This window comes from Triticum dicoccoides, chromosome 5A (assembly GCF_002162155.2).
Source record: "Triticum dicoccoides isolate Atlit2015 ecotype Zavitan chromosome 5A, WEW_v2.0, whole genome shotgun sequence".
NCBI lineage: Eukaryota > Viridiplantae > Streptophyta > Magnoliopsida > Poales > Poaceae > Triticum > Triticum dicoccoides.
Window position 1 is genome coordinate 145,458,118 of NC_041388.1, and position 20,342 is coordinate 145,478,459.

Genomic DNA, 20,342 nt, shown 5'->3' on the forward strand with positions numbered 1-20,342 from the left:
TGTCTCGACCATTTTGAGACTCCTCGTCATGTCCGTGATCACATCCGGGACTCCGAACTGCCTTCGGTACATCAAAACACATAAACTCATAATATTGATCATCATCGAATGTTAAGCGTGCGGACCCTACGGGTTCGAGAACTATGTAGACCTGACTGAGACTCATCTCCGGTCAATAACCAATAGCGGAACCTGGATGCTCATATTGGTTCCTACATATTCTATGAAGATCTTTATCGGTCAAACCGCATAACAACATATGTTGTTACCTTTGTCATCGGTATGTTACTTGCCCGAGATTCGATCGTCGATATCTCAATACCTAGTTCAATCTCGTTACCGGCAAGTCTCTTTACTTGTTCCGTAATGCATCATCCCGCAACTAACTCATTAGTCACATTGCTTGCAAGACTTATAGTGATGTGCATTACCGAGAGGGCCCAGAGATACCTCTCCGATACACAGAGTGACAAATCCTAATCTTGATCTATGCCAACTCAACAAACACCATCGGAGACACATGTAGAGAATCTTTATAGTCACCTAGTTACGTTGTGACGTTTGATGGCACACTAAGTGTTCCTCCGGTATTCGGGAGTTGCATAATCTCATAGTCATAGGAACATGTATAAGTTATGAAGAAAGCAATAGCAATAAACTAAATGATCATAGTGCTAAGCTAACGGATGGGTCAAGTCAATCACATCATTCTCTAATGATGTGATCCCGTTTATCAAATGACAACTCATGTCTATGGTTAGGAAACTTAACCATCTTTGATTAACGAGCTAGTCAAGTAGAGGCATACTAGTGACACTCTGTTTGTCTATGTATTCACACATGTACTAAGTTTCCGGTTAATACAATTCTAGCATGAATAATAAACATTTATCATGATATAAGGAAATATAAATAACAACTTTAGTATTGCCTCTAGGGCATATTTCCTTCACAAGGTTGTCTTAGCTTACCCCCTGGAGAGGGTTCTCGGGAGCCCTAATGCCGCAGGGAGGGTCGCCGAATGGAACATTGAACTGTAGGCATTCCAGTTGGAATTCAGCACCACTAGGATCATCAAGGGTGCGGCCCTTGCCGACTTCATGGCAGAATGGACTGACATCCCCGACCGAGAAGTGGGCGAGGACATTTACCTCTCACCCGGAAATGAAGCACCGAATGGTTGGGTCAAGTACTTCAACAGCGCATTCGCGCATCACGGCGCGGGGGCTAGAGTCATGCTCATCTCGCCCACCCAGGACAAGCTCTACTACGTCGTGCATCTCTGCTTCCAGCAAGGCGAGAAGGTCTCCAACAACATCGCGGAATATGAAGGCCCGATCACCGGCCTCAAGGCTGCAGCGGCTTTGGGGGTGAGGTGCCTCACCATCAGGGGAGACTCCCAACTCCTCGTCAACTTCTCCAAAAAAGCATACAAGCCCAAGGACGAGCACATGGAGGCATACCTCGAGGAGTTACGCAAAATCGAGAAACGATTATTGGGCCTGGAATTGCAGCATGTGCCGTGCGACGAACAAGGAGGCAGATGACATCACCAAGAGGGTGTCTCCGGGTCTACCCCAGGAGCCTGTCGTCTTTGAGGAATGGCTTTTCAAGCCATCGGCAGCTCCCCTCGCTGCGGGACCAGCATCGCCTCAAGAGGAGCTTCCTCCAGCATCCCCCTCAGGCGCCCTAGCTTGCGGCCCGACCTTGGAAGCCCACCTGCTCCTCACACTTGAGCCTCAGGAGGGGTGCAGGACCGAGGCTTTCAAGGCGTACCTGCTCCAAGGCACCTTGCCGGAGAAGGAGGAACACGCAGAGCGTGTGGCCCGCCAGGCCACTGCGTACTAATCCAGGACGGTGAGCTCTACCGAAAACGGCCAAACGATGTTTCTCTACATTGCATCTCTAGGGAGCAGGGATGCGAGCTGTTGGCCGACATACATGGCGGGGACTGCGGGCATCATTCCTCATCACACACTCCCGTGGGCATGGCGTTCCGCAGCGGATTGTACTAGCCCACATCGCTCAATGATGCCACCGAGCTGGTAAGATCCTGTGATGCCTGTCAATTCCATGCCAAGCAGATCCACCTGCCTGCTCAGGGTCTCCAGACCATCCCTCTCTCATGGCCGTTCGTGATCTAGGGGTTGGACATCCTGGGCCCGTTCCCTCGAGCGTCCGGGGGCTACCGCTACCTCTACGTCGCCATCAACAAGTTCACCAAGTGGGCCGAGGTAGAGGCCGTCCACACCATCCAGACTGGCTCAGCCGTCAAGTTCATCAAGGGCCTCATGAGTCGTTTTGTGGTTCCAAATCGCATCATCACCGACAATGGCTCGTAGTTCACCAGCAACCTTTTCAAAACATATTGTGCTAACCTTGGAACATAGATATGCTACACTTCGGTGGCACACCCTCAGAGCAACGGCCAGGCTGAGCGTGCCAACACAGAGGTCCTGAGAGGCCTCAAGGCAAGGACCTTCAAGAAGAAGCTCGAGGCATGTGGCAAGGGCTGGCTCGATGAGCTCCAGTCCATGATGTGGTCCATCCGCACCTACGCGACCAAGCCAACGGGCGAAACTCCATTCTTCCTCGTCTATGGAGCTAAAGCGGTTCTCCCTCACGAGGCAGGCGTCGATCCGTGTGGGTCTTGGCGTTTGACGAGGCATGCCAGGACACCTCGCAGGGGATGGACCTCGTGCTAGGGGAGGAACGCGGCCGCCAAGCCTCGCTCCAAGCAGCGAGGTACCAGCAGGCGCTACGGCAGTACCACTACCACAACGTCTGCTCTAGGATGCTCGAGGTGGGTGATCTCGTCCTAAGGTGGGTGCTCTCCAGAGAAGGGTTGCATAAGCTCTCGCCCATGTGGGAGGGCCCGTTCAGGATCACCCGTGTCTCCAGCCTAGCGCCGCGCACCTGGAGACGCAGGATAGGATCTAGAACGCTTGGAACATCCAGCACAAGCAAGGCCCCGCGCCTGTAAAGGGCTCCACTCGTGACACTCTCACGTAATAATGAGTTGGGGCTATACATGCCTTGGAGTCTCCTAAGTGTTGCCCCTGGGCCTCATGGGGGCTCCCACCCACGTCTTAGTGGAGGCCCCATGCTCCGCGCTGGTGGGAAGACAAGAAGACTAGTCTAGGTGCCGGACGTGGCTGTTCTTTTGCTTGCTTTCTTTAGCTGGTTTGCAACTTCTTGAATGAAATTTGGAGCTTTTGTGTCTTTTGTTCGCCAGTGTTGGAAATTTTCTCTCTTTTTGCTTTTTGTTCGCCTTTCCAATCGCGTCTCAGGAGGAGCGGTAGTTGCCTGTCGCTCTTCCTCGCGCGTCCTGCACGCAGGGGATAGGTATGGTGTGCGCATCTGGGCTCGCCCGCGACCACACCTTGCCGACGCCTTGCCGCCCCAGCTTTGGCGCCCTTAATCCTCGCGAGACGCCCTCGAACGAGCTCGTGGACATGTGCACCCTCTTAAGTCCGTGCATCCAGGCATCGCGACGTGGTGCGCTAGACATAACCAGTCCATGCTTGGGAGCTTGCCCGAGGTAGGACGAGACACCTCATGAGGCTTTCTAACCCTGCAGCTACAAGACGTCTTCTAAGGCCCAACGACTCTCGGCTCCTCAAGAAGGAAGCTCTGGAAGATGCCCCTGGAAAGGCACGCCCTCGCGACGTAAGAGTAGACCTCAAGCACATCAAGCTAAGTTACCCTAACCGCACCTAGTGGAAATGCGGATATCACAACATAATATAAATGAGCATAGCATAACGACGCAAGCGACATGGTTCATTACACACCCCAGCAGGGCCCTCTACTTTTTTCAATGCAGGAGAAAAGAGGTAATGAAAGAAGTCATGCGACCACGGCAACTCCTAAGGCTCGGCCCCGGCAACACCCGAGCTCAGTCGGAGTCTTCCTCCTGTTTCACCACGGTGTGCTGGCTATGCGGCTCGTTGCCCTCCCTGATCCGAGCCCGGCGGCGCAGCGGCTCGTCGTAGTCGGCATCGCTCGTGCTCTGCCCAGAGGAGGAGCCCCCCTGCTGGAGCCATTGCCAAGGGAAAGCTCACCGGCAGCGGCATTGTGGGGACCCCGACTCATAAGTCATGATCACCGAATGCACGTGTAAAGTGATCCCAGAGATCAATGCTAACTGAACACAGAGAAGCTGAATAACAAGAGTCTTACATCCATACATACCGTCTTACATAAAATATGACCATTATGGTCAAGTCTTGAGTATAACTTCACAGCGGAAATCTTCGTCGATAACTTGGACCGATGTCATATGCCTTAACCCTACAGGCATTCTGACTGGGAAACGTCCTAGCTCGCATGTTCGTCACCGAAGTATTCTTCATGATATCCTGTTCTTTCATGCCTGGCCAATAAAATAACCAGTGGCAAGCCAATGAGTACTTTGAATGTACTCGCAAGCAACCCAAGAGTGATAACAGAATAATTGTGCAAGGCTCTACTGCTAATTTGGCATTTTTGCGGAAAGCTAGTTTTTCTCATGCAAGTATGATCATCATTTATCACGGACATGAATGTGTCTGGAACAAGTATCAGGAGGTTACAAACATCAACATCGAGAAAGAGTTATGAACAACTCATGCTCAAGCTCACCATGACTTCCTCACGAATCACGTCAACAGATTTACCAAACCGTGTTGTTTTCCAGAAACTTATGGACATAGTCTAAGAAGCACCACCCAACTGTCCTTGACCATGGACACGGCTATTCGAATAGTTTGACACTCTGCAGAGGTTGCACACTTTATCCACAAGATCCGGGAAGCTTCCGTGTCATCCACGGCCCACGGTACCTTAAGTACCCGGGGTAAGCACCCGATCACTACCTTTCCCTAGTCGTGACCAACATACAGTCCACTCGATTGGTAATAGCCCCCGTGCCAAACATTTTCACAATTTAATTTGGTGGAGCCACGCTCCCATACTCATCACATCTCACATGCACGGGGGTACCAACGGTGTGTCCGGTGCCTTGTGAAAACAGTCATGGCCGCCAATCCAAGCACAATCCCGTCCCGAGAGTGACCACATCACTCCCGTCACTAGTAATGGGGGCATCCATGCTAGCACGAACTAGGTAATCAATAATGCCCCGTCCCATAAGGGCTAGTGTGGTTGTACATGTTTGGTTGGGACGGTAGACAATCTTAAATCTAATCCGTCTTTGTAAACAACACTTTCATTAAGCCTCGGTACACTACCTCTCCACCAAGTAGTGACCTAATTCATCATCATCTCCCAGGGGCATTAGTGGCACCCACTGGGCTATATGCAAGTATGTCATCCACACTTGTTTCTTTCCATGCATAACCTTGACACCTTTTGTGTAGCCAACTACTATAGCATATTTCTACAATCCATCAGCACAACTTTAAACAAGGATAGAGTCATGAACAATGCAAGTATCAACGGGTATGCAATAGAGGCAAGCCCAGCAAGGTTGCCATTCAAGAACCATCATGCACTCGATGAAACAGTACAAATGTTCTCGTGATATAAAAGGGTTCAACATGGTCAAAGGGTTGCTTGCATGGTTCATCAGAGTCTTCAAATCTTCTGGTCCATCTCCAAGTATTTCGTCTACTTCGTCAACTAATGTCGGAAACAATCATAGTAAGCAACACAACAAGGTAGGAAATAAAAGTGCTCTAAAAATGTGAGTTGGACTTTTCTAGGATGCCCTTGGCCATATGAGGAATGAATAAAGTGGTTTCATTGGGGTTTGATCAATGGATATCTCTGAACATTTCAATCCGATGGAATCGAGGGATTTGTGGATTTGCAAGAAGTGTACAGAAATATATTTTTGAAAAATGAGCAATGGCATCCATTTAACAAAGGATGATTTTAGAATCTCCTAGGAGTTGGTTCCACTTAATTTGGAGTTCAAATGACTTCCCTATGAATTTGCAAAGTTGACAAATATGAAGAAATGGTTCATTATTTTGTGTGGCACAAAAATTATTAAAAAATGTTCAAAACTAAGTTATGAACATAGAAGTATCTGGGATTTTGAATAATGGCATTTGGATCAATTTAGAGCTCTCTGTGATTTTCTAAATTTCATCACAGAATTGGAAGATGGGGTTTTATTGGATTTGTGTGAAGGGGAGTGTTCTGAAAAAATGTGCATGCTGGACCAATAGGTAGAGCATGATTTATGGAGTCACCAGAAATTTGAATCATCAAATTTGGAGTTAGGATGTTTTATCTATGGATTTTACAAGTTATCTGGAAAAAGAAAAGAGAATAAGGCATTACCCTTATCCGGAGCACTGGGCGACAGATAGACAGTGGGCCGGCCCAGTGGCTCAGCCGCGCGGGTGGGGAGAGGTGACGTCGGAGGCGCGTTACAGGAGTGCGCCTTGGACTAGGACAAGCGGATTTCCCCTGGCCCGTCTCCACTTAAATAGCGGGGCCCAGCTGCTGGGTCGCTGACGCGCGGGGCCCAGCGCTCAGGCCATCACATACCTCCCGCTCGAACAGAGCAGAGGCAGGGGAGGTGAGGCCGAGCGGGCACCGGTGCTCTCCCGGGCGGCACGGGCCACCTCCGACAGCGCCCGGCACACCGGCGGACTCAACGTGACGCGGAGCACGTGTACATGTGCATCACGCCCGCGGGGGAGCCCGGGAAGAGGAGGAGCTTCGGGTGCGGCGAACCAGGGTGCCGCCGAGGATGAACTTGCCGCCACGGCCTCCGGGGAGTGTAAATGGAGTGTGGGGGAGCTCCGTGGTGGTTGCGGTGATGCAATGACCGCCATAAGTGGAGAGAGGGGGCTCGTACAGCGAGAATTTAGGCGATGACCGGCGGCTCTTCTCCGGCCATGGAAGAGGTTGGAGGGCATGGGAGGAGGTGCGGGTTGGTCAAGGGGTCGCTCGGAGGGAGAGAGAGCGAAGGGGCTCCAGAGGGAGGCCTAGGGCGGCCTTATATGGCGAGGCCACGGCTCACCGTGGACGCGGCCTATGGGCACCCACGGAAATGGCCGTGGTGGCCACGGGAGGAGGCTCGGGGCTGTCTACGGCGCTCGTGGGCATGGTCCAAGTCGGGGAGAAGGAAAGGGGGAGCAGGGCGTGCTCCAGGAGGGTCCCGAGCTCGTGCGCCCATTGGCCGAGCCGGGCGATGTTGTGCACGGGCAGCAGGGGGTGAGAGAGAGGGGGAGAGGAGGGGGCCTGCACGGCTGTCGTGTTGGGGACATCGAGGGCCTAGAATGGCGCGAGGGGGAGGCTTGAGGTGGTCGGGGGACGCGGCGTCAACGGTCGGGAGCGTGATAACGTGCTCCAGAGCACGTCTTTGGCCGGCGTACGCGGCTTTTCGCGCGCACCAGCGCGTCCACTTGTGTGTGGCAGCTACAGGGGAGAGTAAACAATGGGAAAGTGGCATTGGATGCCCTGGGGAGCCACTTGAGGAGCGGTGGGGTTAAGAGAAAGAGGGAAAATTGTTGTCCAGGGAAGAAAAATGGGTCTCTTCCCCCCTTAATCATTGATCCTTGGGCAGCAAAGCATTTAGGAGTTAGAGGAGGACCAGAAGAGGCTGTGGGAAGAGTTTTAGCTCATGGAGATTAGTAGAAGGGGTTGAAACATGCATTTGGAAATTCTGCTAGAAGGTGTTTGATGGTGGTTTGGTCAAGCAAATGGGTTCCACTTGACATGAGGATTAACAGGGTGAAATGGAACATATAATTAGGGTGTTCCACCAAATTTGATCTCATTTGGGCAAAGTGGCCAATGTAACTTTAGTAAACCCTGGAAATCAACAGAAATGGCTTCTCCAAGATTTAGTCATGAAAATCTATTCTCCTTGATTCACCACTTGGTGTAGTGTCATAATTTGAGGGTTTTAACATGTCCACAAAAATTCAGATCAAAAGGAGACACTTGGCAATGTAGAGTTGTTCAAATTTGGTTCTGGACAGGAAGGGTTTTAGAACACTTTGATCATGATATCCTTCTCTCCAACTTGTGCCATTTGGTCTAGATGCATTATTACACCATTTGAAAATGTGCACCAAGTTTGAGAGCATTTGAACATGTTTGGCAGTGCAAAGTTGTTCAAACTTGGAAAAGGACAGAAATGGTTTTGAGGGGGTTTGATGATGTTTTCTTGATATGAAAGGCATGAGGCTTTGCAAGATCATAAAATATGTCATATGTGACATGCTAGAATTTTCTTGGAATTAATGAAGAAATTTCCTGTGTAAATATTTCAAAAGCTTGAAATATCCAGAAAGGGTTTTTGAGGGGTTTGACCAATAATTTGAACATGACCATGTGTTGAAACTCGTATATATGGAAAATATATGTCCACTGAATTTCCTTGATTTTTATAAAATATTTTTAGAGCTTTAAAATAATTTTAACCTATTAAATACCATTTCTGGCCTTAAGAAAAAGCCTTTAAATAAAATATGAAAATAACTTTTAAAATTATTTTTTGTGGTTTATGGGTGTCCTATGTCTAATAGGAGTCAACTATAATTTTTGAAAGATTTTTCACATCCTTCATTAAGTACTTGTAGTTCAAGTCTCAAGTTAGGGGCTTTTGGAAAACCTAATTTAGAAAATACTTTTTGGCCAAATTATTTTTACAAGAAAATTATGTTCTAACCTATACACATGGCATGAACATTGGGCAAAGTTTTGGATCAAGGAGATGAAGTATATGGGTTGGAGGATTTATTTGATTTTTAGAGCACTTGCAAACAGCAAAGCAAATTCAATCAAACAAAGACCAAACAATCAAAAGTTTTTGTCAAACCACATTTTATCATGATTTATTAGCTTAAGTGTTGTGGCATGAAAATCAGGGTGTGACAAGCACCTTCGCCGTCGCCGTCATCGTCGTTGTCGCTCTCCGGGAAGCACCCCAGACGTCGGCCGCTCTCCCCAAAGACCCTGATGTAGAGGGCCGCGGCGCCGTCATACTTGAAGTGGAGGGTGCACCTCCCATGCAGACCACGCGCGCGGACAAATGGTTGCCACCTGCGGTTCAGGAACACATTGCCAGCGGTGATGACTTTAACATCCACCCACGAGGCCTTGCTACAACAGCTGTCGGCCTGCAACCAGAGGCCGCCAAGCCCTCCAGTCGGCAGCGCGCTCGTGAAGGAGCACGGAAGCTGGAACCAGATGCCCGCTGGCCTCTTCGACCAAATGATGAACTCCACAGGCATGTCGGTCGAGTGGGAGCGCGGTCATGGTGGCCAGACGATCGCCGCGCGCCTCCCCCCATCGCCTAGGTCGCCCTGTCCACGTCAGCCCCTGCCGCGGGAGGAAGCCCCACCACGGCTGCCGGAGGCAACGCCGGCCGTCGGAGGAATGCGCCCGCGCCCCTGAGAGGCCGCTATCAGGGTCGCCACGTGCTTTCGAGGCTACCCACGACCTCTCTTTGGTGGCGGCGAGCCCGACCCCTCCTTGGGGGCTTTTCCCTTCTCCGCAGCAGAAAACCTCCTCGTTGGCGCCATGGGCGCTTCGGCAAGACAGTATGACAAGAAGGAAGAAGAAGCAACAAGCAGTGAGAAGGCGGAGATGAGCAGGGGGCTCTGCCCCTCCCCCCATTTATAACCAGAGGGAGGCCAATTGTCGGCCTCCATGATCCCCAGTAATGATGATCTTTTCACATGCAGCAGGCTCTTGTCAAGTTGAACGGTTGTCGAGGCAGCATGGGGAGGTGGAGACGCCCACATCCCATCAAGCACCACGCGTCGACCGAGGACGCAAGCGGTTGGGGCCCGCGGCGCTTCGCCCTTGCCCTTTGGCTTTGCTTAGAGGCCAAGTCCTAGTGCGCCTTGGGCCCGGGGGCTACTATCAGTGTTCTGGGAACTGGGGTACCCAGATTTGCTTGCCTGTGGCCCACGGCGTGACTCGACCGATGGCCTGGTACAACCCTCTTCAGCACCAACAACATAAGACCCTCGCAAGGGTCCAAGCCTCGCGAGGCGAACGACGCCAAGACCTCTAGAAGGAGTGGCCTCCTTGGGCTCACTCCTGAGGGGTGGAGATTTCCATGCGAGCCCTCAGCTTGTGAGGTTCAGATGATGCAAGCCATGACGACCAAGGCCAGGCGGGCACCAGCGGGCGCAGTACAGCAGGTTTCCTCTTTGGTGCTAAAGAGGCAAGCGCAGGCGCGGAGTCCCAAGGAATCAACCAAAGGTTTCCATTTCCATACTAAAAGACCAAGACCGCCAGGACGGCAGGACGGAGGTCATCGCCGAGCCCACCACAACGTCATGACCACAAGCTTTGCAGGCGCAGACCACCTTTCGCCAGGATAAGATGTACTAGTTGTCTCCCTTCAAATTTGGCCGTTGTGGGATCCCTTCCCGCCTTCATTTTGGGAAGTGGACCAAGGCCACTATAAGTATAGCCTAGTCACCACCATAGAGAGGGGATTCAGACCATCCACACCCTCACACGTACAAGAACACACCTCCTGAGGTTGTTCTTCCACTGTGCTAGTTCATCCTCAGCCCACCTCGAGGCTAATCCACCACAAAGCAGGAGTAGGGTATTACACCGCAAGGTGGCCCGAACCTGGGTAAACTGCCTTGTCCCGTTCTTCCACAGTTCATTGAGCTAGGTCGTGAGATCGACGAGTTGGTAGACTGGGGAGGTTAAGTTCTTCGCATGCACCCCAGAGTTCGAATCCTTGGGTCTGTGGAGCCCCGAATCCGACAATTTGTGAAAAGAAAACCATCGTATATAAATCACAAGAAAATTTTGAACAACAAAAAGCAATTATTTGAATTAGTTTTAGTGCAACAGAAACATTCTAGAGTTTGAAAAATACCATAAAAAGATAGTCCTTGGGAAAAATTATTATGGAAATATTTCTTACTGAATTTTAAAAGTTAAATGAAATGATTTAAGAACACTCTCAAACACACAATATTTTCAAAAGTTTCTATATGGAGGGGAGAATATTAGAAAAGAAACTAAAGATAATAAAGGTCCTAATATAATTCAAAATTTTATTTTTGTCCAAGTTTTACTTAATAAAAACATGGTTAAAATTTTGGGGTGTTACAAAATCTACCCCCCTTAAAGAAAATCTCGTCCTCGAGATTTGTTAAGGTGGTCACCAGAATTACGTCTACCTCTCCGAGGTGATACTACTGAATTAAATATCTGACTGACGCGATTTAGACACAGTTACAGTGAAGGTACTGATAATTGGTGCAACTACAGTTAGGTACTAGTGTGGTGGATTTTAGTTCTACGGCTAGGGAAACTGAGGATTTGCTATTTAGAGATACGACAAATTTGAAAAAAGTATGATTTGAAGTTCCAAACTTTACTTGTCGTACTCTAGTGTACAGTGCCCTCTTCTACTGACACGTGGACCCTGGGCCCACTGTCAGTCTCTTCTTCTTCCTCCAGCTCTCCTCTCCTTCTCTCTCGCACGCGCTTTCTCCACCTGCAGCGTCTAGAGCGTAGGACATCTAGGACCGTACTGCGGTAGTGCGCAACATGGTTGCTACTGGTGCAGCGTGCACTCACCTCATGAGCCAGCACCTTCTCGGCACTGCTTGCGGATTCGCCTCCAAACACCGGCAATCAAGCGGCGAGTGGAGCTGGTGGAGTTTGCTCACCGTGCACCGAGATCGAGCTATAAAAACAACCGTGATTCTTTCTCTCTTCTACCTCACACCTTGCCTCACTTCCCCTTCTTCTTCCTTCTTCTTGTTACAGGAGGTCGAGGTGAAACCCCAATGGAGGACATATTTTCGAATGTGATCATGATTCTCCTGGTCGGGATGTTGGCGGCGTTGGTTGGTATCTCGCTACTCCTATGTGCGATGGTTTTAGATGATCACCATGATGCTACTACTTGAGTGGTGGCTCCCCATGGCGGCGGTGGTCATGAGGACTAGACATTAGTGTCGGTTAAGAGTGATTGTTAGTGCATGTGGCGGTAGGTTTCGCATAAATAAGACCCACAAGTTTTCTATGAAAAACTATGGTGTGGTGTTAGTGATCCGACAAATGAGGTGTTTGATTAGGTGCCAAGGGTGTGTGGTCTCTGCACTTCGTGCATGTGGTGGAGTGAGTGTGGCTGCAAGCAGGATGTCGTGGCGGTGCGTGAATTAATTCTATGTTGGTAAAATTATTTGCCGTGGTGGTCCTTAATAAAGTCTCAATCTGAGATTTGTTATGGGTGAAAAATCGATTATAAATCATGGCAGCAAAATTACTCATATGCAACTTCAGCCAAACCATTCACTCACAGGGTAAATCCTGAGATGCGACACAGATATCAAATCATACAATTAAACACTAGACTAACGATCACAACCATGGTGTCTATGGTACAAAGGTAAGATTGCTAGGGTTCTGAGGAAATATCCCCGGCATTGGGACACATCCTTCTTCCTTCGGGGAAATTTGATGGAGGGGTCGGAGAATGTTCCCTCCTTAGTTTGGCAATAGTGGTCTGTCGATGACGATCTGAGGATTCAAAATAGCAAGAGTCTGGAGGAAGTCCATCACTTGCTGGGCCAAATGCTCCTGTGTGATGACATATTGAACAAGGTTGGCCAGCATTGGATCTCTCTCTGATTGTCCATAGGGAAAAGATGCTTCTTCTTTGGGTGCTGCACGGCTCGTGTAGTAGTGATACCCCCTTTCGCTAGAACGAGGCACTGCGAACCGAAGACGGGTAATCACTTCGTAGGCAGCAATTTCTATAGCCATTTCCGAAGTTCGCATAGATTTCCCAATGAAAACGACATTTGTAGGGTCTTGGTTTGGGTCTACTAGTGGGATGTGCACGACTACCTAATATTTCAAGGCGTTGCGGTTGATCCTCGATTTGAATAGCTCGTACTAGGGTGGTTGAGTGGAGCCAAGAGTGTTGCGGGTGAAATCCCACAATATATTGACAAAACTACCCGGGGTTGCATCTAGGGTTCTCAGATGAATCCCAAGGTGCGACATGGGGGAAATGGTTGTGGAGGCAGTGTACAAAGTGAGGGATGGTGGTTATAGTCACGAGAGTGGTCTCTTATATAGGTGTCTGGCTAGGAAACATATTTCAGTGTGGGTACAATTTTGGGTATCGGCTCTGTTCTAGAGTGGTCGGGGTCAAAGTCGCAGATATAAATCACAAAATGTGACGTATTACTGTTGTTGTTGGTTAGGGAGGTAGGTTGGGCACCGACTGCTGAAAGGTGTCGACTGGCCACTGCAGGTTGTCGGATAGGACGGGCTTGACTATGGACACGGAAGGATGTGGATGGTGTGGAGACCTAAGGACAGTGACCAGGCTATGATAGGATTAGCCAATGGTCAGTCTAGCTCTGGTACCAAGATTGTCATTGCCAGATTTTCTAAGACATAAAATCCCAGCAAATAACCCTTGTGTCATCACCGTCCCCAGGATTTTACTGTTGTTGGTGGACACTTCCTTGATATAGAATTCCAAGTAGTTACAAGAATTTGAATACAAGACCATAAAGGTCCATTGAGTATATCAAGGATCTCTAGTGGTGGATGACGGAAGCGACTCGTGGATCTCCAACGTTGATGGGACTCCATTCCCACTGGAACAACTGGCCTAGCTAACTTCTATCTCACGTGGCTGCTATCAACAATTTCTAGGTTGCAAGGTGTCTTCGTAGTCCTCGTCTCCGAATTGTAAATTTGGCCAAGACAATAGCCAAGTACAAGCTAGTGAGTACGCTTGAATGTGCTCGCAAATATCATGAACAAAAGATATAATAAAAGCAGGCAGAATGCATGCAACTAATTCTAAGTATATTCTACCATGTCGTGATAAGAATTTAATGCTATCATGTGAAGTATTATATATGCACAATTAATAAAGGTTGTCAACTAATATCAGTAAGGTATAAGTAAATCATAATGTTGCATAGAAATTTAGATTCGGGCCTCAGGAGGTAGAACCGTCCCAAAGGAATCCAAGAGAAAAAGGTAAAACAATGCCACAGTTGGATGTCTTCGCGACGCCACACAAAGGGCTTTACTTCAATTGGAATTAAAGGCAAAGGGAATTCTAGGTGCTAGAACCGTCCGGTGAATTCCAAAAGAAAATAATATATGAGCCAGTCAGGTGTCTGAAGCGACGCCTCGAAAGGTCTTGAAAATAAATGCCACAGTCGGGTGTCTGAAGCGGCGCCTCATAAAGGGCTTACAAGAAAATAAAAACACGAGTATCCAGGTGGTAAAACCTTCCCAGAGATACTCAACAATTAATATAAGAGAAAGGGTTAGTCCATAATAACATTAGTGATCACAATCTTCCATCGTAAATCATAACCAGTTTCTGATTTAGTTCCTTTTTCCTCTGAAGACCAACACTAAGACCGACACTTGACCGATCCTAGACTGTAGTCCTTAACCGCGGACACGGCTATTTGAATAGGTTTTATACTCTGCAGAGGTTGTACCCTTTACCCACAATTTCTTTAGTCAACACCGAGACATTGACTAATTCCAGTTACAACCTTTCGGTTGACAACACACCTAACTAGCACACACCAACTTAAATTTCCTGATGTCGAGAATCACCGAAAGCATCTCTCAAGAAAACTCTAAGACGGAGAGGTCACAACCTTGCATGGGATCGCAATTTATACCGCGCGCTAACTAAGGGGTGCCCTCCTCTCGGCCTCCGCCGGAAACACCCATGCCCCCTGACCCGATGACTGGCATTATTCCTGGAACCGGGAAACCCGCATCATGGCCCTCTGTATGGTGTGCGCGGGAAAGGGGTTAACAACTTACTAAATCGTACCCTAGCTATGGAAGGGACAAGTGGGAGCATGAATCAAGTATGGGGGTTACCGGAACATGATTCGATCTATGGTCAACTCAGGAGATTTATATTTTCTTGCAATGATTAGCACAATATATTTCCTTGGTGGCACCCAACAGGGCCACCCCATGGCATGTCCCAACATGCACTCACTATTCATACTCGTCACAACGAGATCCATGTCTCACGGTCACTTTCACTAGTGACAGATTCTTTCCTACATGTTAGTCACAACAAATATAGCCATGGGTGTCACGAGGCAATAACCACATCCACATGATTTCATGTCATGTCTAAGTGAAACAATTCTATCAAAGAATCCTCACATGCCTAAATATCATTATGCAAATTTTTATTTGAATTACCATACACATGATCAAAATTATTCTAGCAAGCAAACAACCAAACTTTCACCATATCAAGTGTTAAAGGTGCTTGCCTTGAGCATGCAGAAAGGTTGGGTGTAGTTCACAAGCTTTGAAAACATCATGTTCCCTCCACTTTCCTATTTTCAAAATAATGCAAATCTCACATAAAACCATAATAGTACAAAAAGTTGTTTGTAAATTTTTGAAATAAATACTAAGATAAATTAGATAAAATTTTAGGAATAACAGAAAAAGAATCAAGTTGTTTGGAGTTGTGCTTTAAAAACTAAAGGCGGTCAAAGTTGTAGTCAAATCTATTTTTAATTTAAAACTTAAAAAGAAAACGGTCCGGACATAAATACGTCTCCCTGCAGGGTAAACGTACTAAGCCGAACGCGCCAGCGATTTAGACGGAAAAGAATAGAATCCTGGCATATGGGTCCCCCCGTCAGGTTTGAAAATCGCGGGCGAGAACAGAGGGGAGGAGGGGGTGGTCACTGGCAGCGATCGACGACGATCCAGGGGATGGCGGTGGTGCAGGTGTGCACAGGGTGCTTGTCCGCATCGGTGGGTGGTGTATTTGGTCGCCGACGAGCAGCGTAACGACGGCGAGGTCGACTCCGGCGGACGGCGGCTTCGGGTGATGTGGGATCTCATCAGAGGGACCTCCGAACGTCAAATTGACGCACGGGTCAGATGAAGAAACGTATTTTGAGGCTACTGGTGAAATTTGGGAGGTGGAGGTGGAGGTGGACGAACGGCGTCGGTTTCTTCTCGGGATCAAAGGCGGATCGGGCGGCCGGAGTTGGGGAAGAAGACCTCCCCGAGGCCGTTAGATCCCTCTGGTGTGCGATTGGGAATGGGTGGAGGTGGTGTGTGCTCAAAACGGGGCTTGGATTGCCGTTTTAAAACCCGAGCGGCGATGATAGGAGACGATCGGATCACGCCGGAGTTGATTTGGCCGGTGGAGGTAGCTATGGCCGATGCGCGTGGACGGTGGGTGTCGATGTGATCGGTGGAATCTCCTCAAAGCGCCAGCGCGCTCGATTCCAAGCTCCACCGCCTCGCCCACAGTGAATCTCCCGTACGGCCATGGCGGACGACGCCAACTCCGGCGACTGACAACAGGGCCTGAGCTGTCTAGACGGTGGTCTGGTGTCGCGAGGTAGTGCCGCGTGGAGGAAGGGGTAGGCCTCGGTAGTGCGGGGTGTAATGGCGCGTCGGTGGCAGTGGCTAGCTGGCGGCTGCCCGTGGCTTGGCCGGCGGCCATTGCACCGGTCTGGTGCCCCGCTGGTCGGTGCTATCGACTGGCGAGTGGGTCAGGGCGTAGTCTAGAAGGTTTGCAATGAAGGGGAGGAAGAGCTCCTCTGATTTTTTTCCCAAAATCAGTATGGTGCACAGAAGGTGTTCGACGAAATGCCAATGCTAGCTAGGCATTTTTGAAAAATTTGAAACTTTTTGTGGAGGCTCTCTGATGCAGTTCTAAGATGCTGTAAAAGTTCCAGAATTGTTGGAGTAGGAGAGATTGGGTTTTAAGCAAGGAATATGAATCTGGTCCAAATTTCATTCAAATGGAATTTGAATTATTTGAACTATGGACCTGAATGTTTTTTAAGAAATTGAATGAGGGTAGTGATGTTTTGTTGTAGTAGGATTTGTGAGGCCAGAAGTGCTAAGGAGATCATAGTTCCTTTGCAATCCACAAGAATCAATAATTGTTGGAAAATTGGGTTTAGAAATAATTTGAATAACAAAAGAAATTTTTGTGTGGGTAGAATGAGGTATGGATTCTGCCATAGGGCAGGGGAGGTGCTTGAGAACACATTTTGAAATAAATTTGGGTCTAAAAGGGCCCCAGCTTTTAAAAAAAAATAAAAAAAATTAGACAATTGAAGAAAAAATTACTTCCATAATAATTTAAAATATGAAACTTTTCAGGATATTTGTGAAAAGAAAACCATCATATATAAATCACAAGAAAACTTTAAACACCAAAAGAAATTATTTGAATTAGTTTTAGTGCAACAAAAACATTCTAAAGTTTAAAAAATACCATAAAAGATAATCTTTGGGCAAACTTTTATTATGGAAATATTTCTTACTGAATTTTAAAAGTAAAATGAAATGATTTAAGAACACTCTCAAACACACAATATTTTTCAAATTTTCTATATGGAGGGAAGAATATTAGAAAAGAAACTAGAAATAATAAAAGTCCTAATATAATTCAAAATTTTATTTCTGTCCACGTTTTACTTAACAAAAGCATGGTTAATTTTTTGGGGTGTCACATAGGGTCACCGCTAAGAGGGTGACCAGATTGGTGATCCTTTCTTGATCAAAAAGTTGGTGGAGATTGTTTTGGAAGATCAGCTTCCTCAGCCTAGGATCATATCATGTCCCTTGGGCCTGGTTGGCATTGAAGTCGGTTTATCGTCTGGCTTCCCAGGAGGTGAGCCACCCACAGTACCTTGTACCATCAATAACTTCTTATAAGAATTCTATGGGTATGTTAGCATTTCAAATGGTTTATGCAACATCATGTAATCTACCTTGAAGATAAAACATAAAGCATATTGTCCTGTTAAACAACAAAATAATGATTCGGATTGGCTCGGGAGAAAATGTTACTTGACATGAGTGCTTTAGGTGAATGTCAGAATTAATCTTATGAAAATACTAAGATGTTTGACAAGTGTTGGCCACTGACCACAATACTTTTTTTGCTCACGCAAGCATAAACACTGAAGATGTTCACCGACACCACTTCATAGACTCCAGTGTAATTACAACCAATTAAAACATAAAGAGTGCAGTTAAAAGGTTGACATGACAAATACTAAGCGTTCATTCAACACCACATAGATGCTCCTCTACTGAAATGCCCACGGGTTCTCCCTGCGGATCTTCTCCTCGTCCTCTGGCAAGTAGTCGTTCTCGATGTTGAAGAAATTACGGATCTCCTCTGGAGGTTTGCCACTAATCATGTCTGCAGCAGTCTGGCAAGTCAGGTCCAACAACCCCTTGATGTCGAGGTAACTTGCAGCCTGAGAGGGGGCAGAAAGAACCATAGGGTGTCAGAGAGAAGCATTAATGGCTATAGAACATGGATAATTAGATAGATCGTCTTGCATTAAGATGTGTTACAAGCTAATAAAACACAAAACAACACATGAAGTGACCTATCATGTGAGAGAGAAGCATTAATATATGTAGCATAATCATAAAACATAAAACAACACATGAAGTGACCTATCATCTGATGTTTCTGCATGTTAATCACATAAAATTTGCTGGCACAATGATAGTGCATTTGGTAAGTTCACACTGATCATAATAAAGCTTCATAGGTTACACATAACAATGACATACACATATCAATGAAACATATCAGATCACAAGATGATACCCTAACCTATTTACTAGGATTTTGTATGGCCGACCAATGTGTACATCACTAATAAATCATAGTCATGTATAATCTAAACCTAATCTAGTCCAATCGAATCGAACCAAATCTACCTTGATTATTGTACGAGGAGTCCATCCAATCTAATATAAACAGTAGCAAGACGGGCAAGCCCAATCTAGATTCGAGTGCCAAAAGGGGAACATCAAGAAAAAGTAGATCTAGAAAAACTAAATGGTCGAATTGAAGGATATCATACCTTGATGAGTTCGAAGAGGGTGTCAGGGTCGACGTTGATGAATTCTGCGTCCCAGATCTTGAGGTCCTCGGCTAGGGCGGCAGGAGCCATGGTGTCAGACGCAGTAGCACCTGTGGCTCCACTAGAGACGTCAACTGTCTTGGCCAGGACATGTTTATTGCAATACTCGATGACCTTGGAGAGGACCTTGGAGTTGATGTTGGGTATCGAAATGCCTTTGTCGGCGCAGTCATCCTCGATCATGTGGCGGATGGTCTGCCACTCCATGGTGACTGCCTCCTCCACCTCGAACTCCTCGCCATCGGCCGACTTGAGCATTATCATCTTCTTCTCACATGCCTCTACGGTCGCCATCTGCTGGATCTGGGCTAAGGTGGGGGCGGATGAATTGGGGATTGGGGAAACCCTAGAAACACAGCGGCGGTGACGACGGCAGAGGAGAGGAAAAGATGGGAGATTTAGTTGTTGTGGGGTGGGCTGGGCTAGGTTCTAGGGGAATTTATTTATTGAGGCGGGGCAACACATGAATGGACACCTATCTATCGTACATCACAAGGAAACGAAGACAAGTACTACCAAACCAAATCGAACCAAATTTGGACGGGATTTGTTTTATGAGATCTATAGGAGCAAGGGTCCGAGTACATATTCCACCGTCCGATCTATATCTAGCGCATGCAAGGCCAGCGGTTGCACTTTTACAAAAAGGCTTCCGCCACTCCGCTCTTTTCTTTTGCACAAAACCACTTTGTCTCCCCATGCAACCTCATCCCTCCCCCAACGTCCTCCAGCCAGTCGTGGATCCCGATCTAGCATGGTGGGCACCACACCATCCCGCGCCCCAATGCCACACATGCCTCCTCTTTATCGCGGTCGCCCACCACCACCAGGACCCCCTTCTCCGGCCATCTCCTCTATGCCATTCCTCGTCTCCTCCAATGCCGACCTTTGCAAGTACGTGACCAACGTTGTAGTTCCTCGATGCATCGTGAATGTCCTCCTCTGTTCCAACAGCCCCACCACCCACCATCACCACCACCTCCCCTTCCTCCTCCTCGGCAGTGGTAGCGGCTAGGCGAAACCCCAGCAGGGTGAGGAAGAGGAAACATGGTGGTGGTGGAAGATAGGAAAGATGGATGATTTTGTTGTTGTAAGATGGGTTGGGCTTCTAGGGTCCGGGTTGGGATATTTAATGGGGGAGGGTCAGCAACGCCTGGTAGGATAGAGTGTCGGACCTCACAAGGAAGTGACCCAAATTTGGACCATGTAGATGGATTAAACATTTATCAATGTTAAATCATGGGACATAGTTGTATTGTGGTTTCCTAATTTGGCTTCTGCCTGAGCACTAAAGTTTGTCATAGACACAATTTAAGTTTCTATATAGGAGAAGATTGTACTTATGATAAAAAGTGCTCATTGCAAATATCCTAGACATGTTAAATATATGATTCAAAGAAGAAATGCGGAATTCATTGGTCTCCTTCTACCATCAAATATTAT

The 20,342-nt window shown here is 47.7% G+C and overlaps 1 protein-coding gene across 1 annotated transcript; it reads right to left on the reverse strand.

Annotated features, from left to right (window-relative positions):
- Positions 1-17,833: 17,833 nt before the first annotated feature.
- On the reverse strand, positions 17,834-19,316 carry LOC119297104 (SKP1-like protein 1). The gene is made up of 2 exons (XM_037575030.1): positions 18,840-19,316; positions 17,834-18,218 (listed from the first exon to the last, which is right to left on the reverse strand). Exons 1-2 carry the CDS (start codon positions 19,191-19,193, stop codon positions 18,045-18,047), a joined length of 528 nt encoding a protein of 175 aa, XP_037430927.1. The 5' UTR covers positions 19,194-19,316; the 3' UTR covers positions 17,834-18,044.
- Between the last annotated feature and the right edge of the window lie 1,026 nt (positions 19,317-20,342).

Bases quoted from the DNA above. Each gene is read 5' to 3' on its own strand.
- LOC119297104 (XM_037575030.1), bottom strand. From the start codon at position 19,193: ATGGCGACCGTAGAGGCATGTGAGAAGAAGATGATAATGCTCAAGTCG. The intron at 18,219-18,839 runs GTATGATATCCT...GCCCCCTCTCAG, and splicing joins CCCTCTTCGAACTCATCAAG to GCTGCAAGTTACCTCGACAT.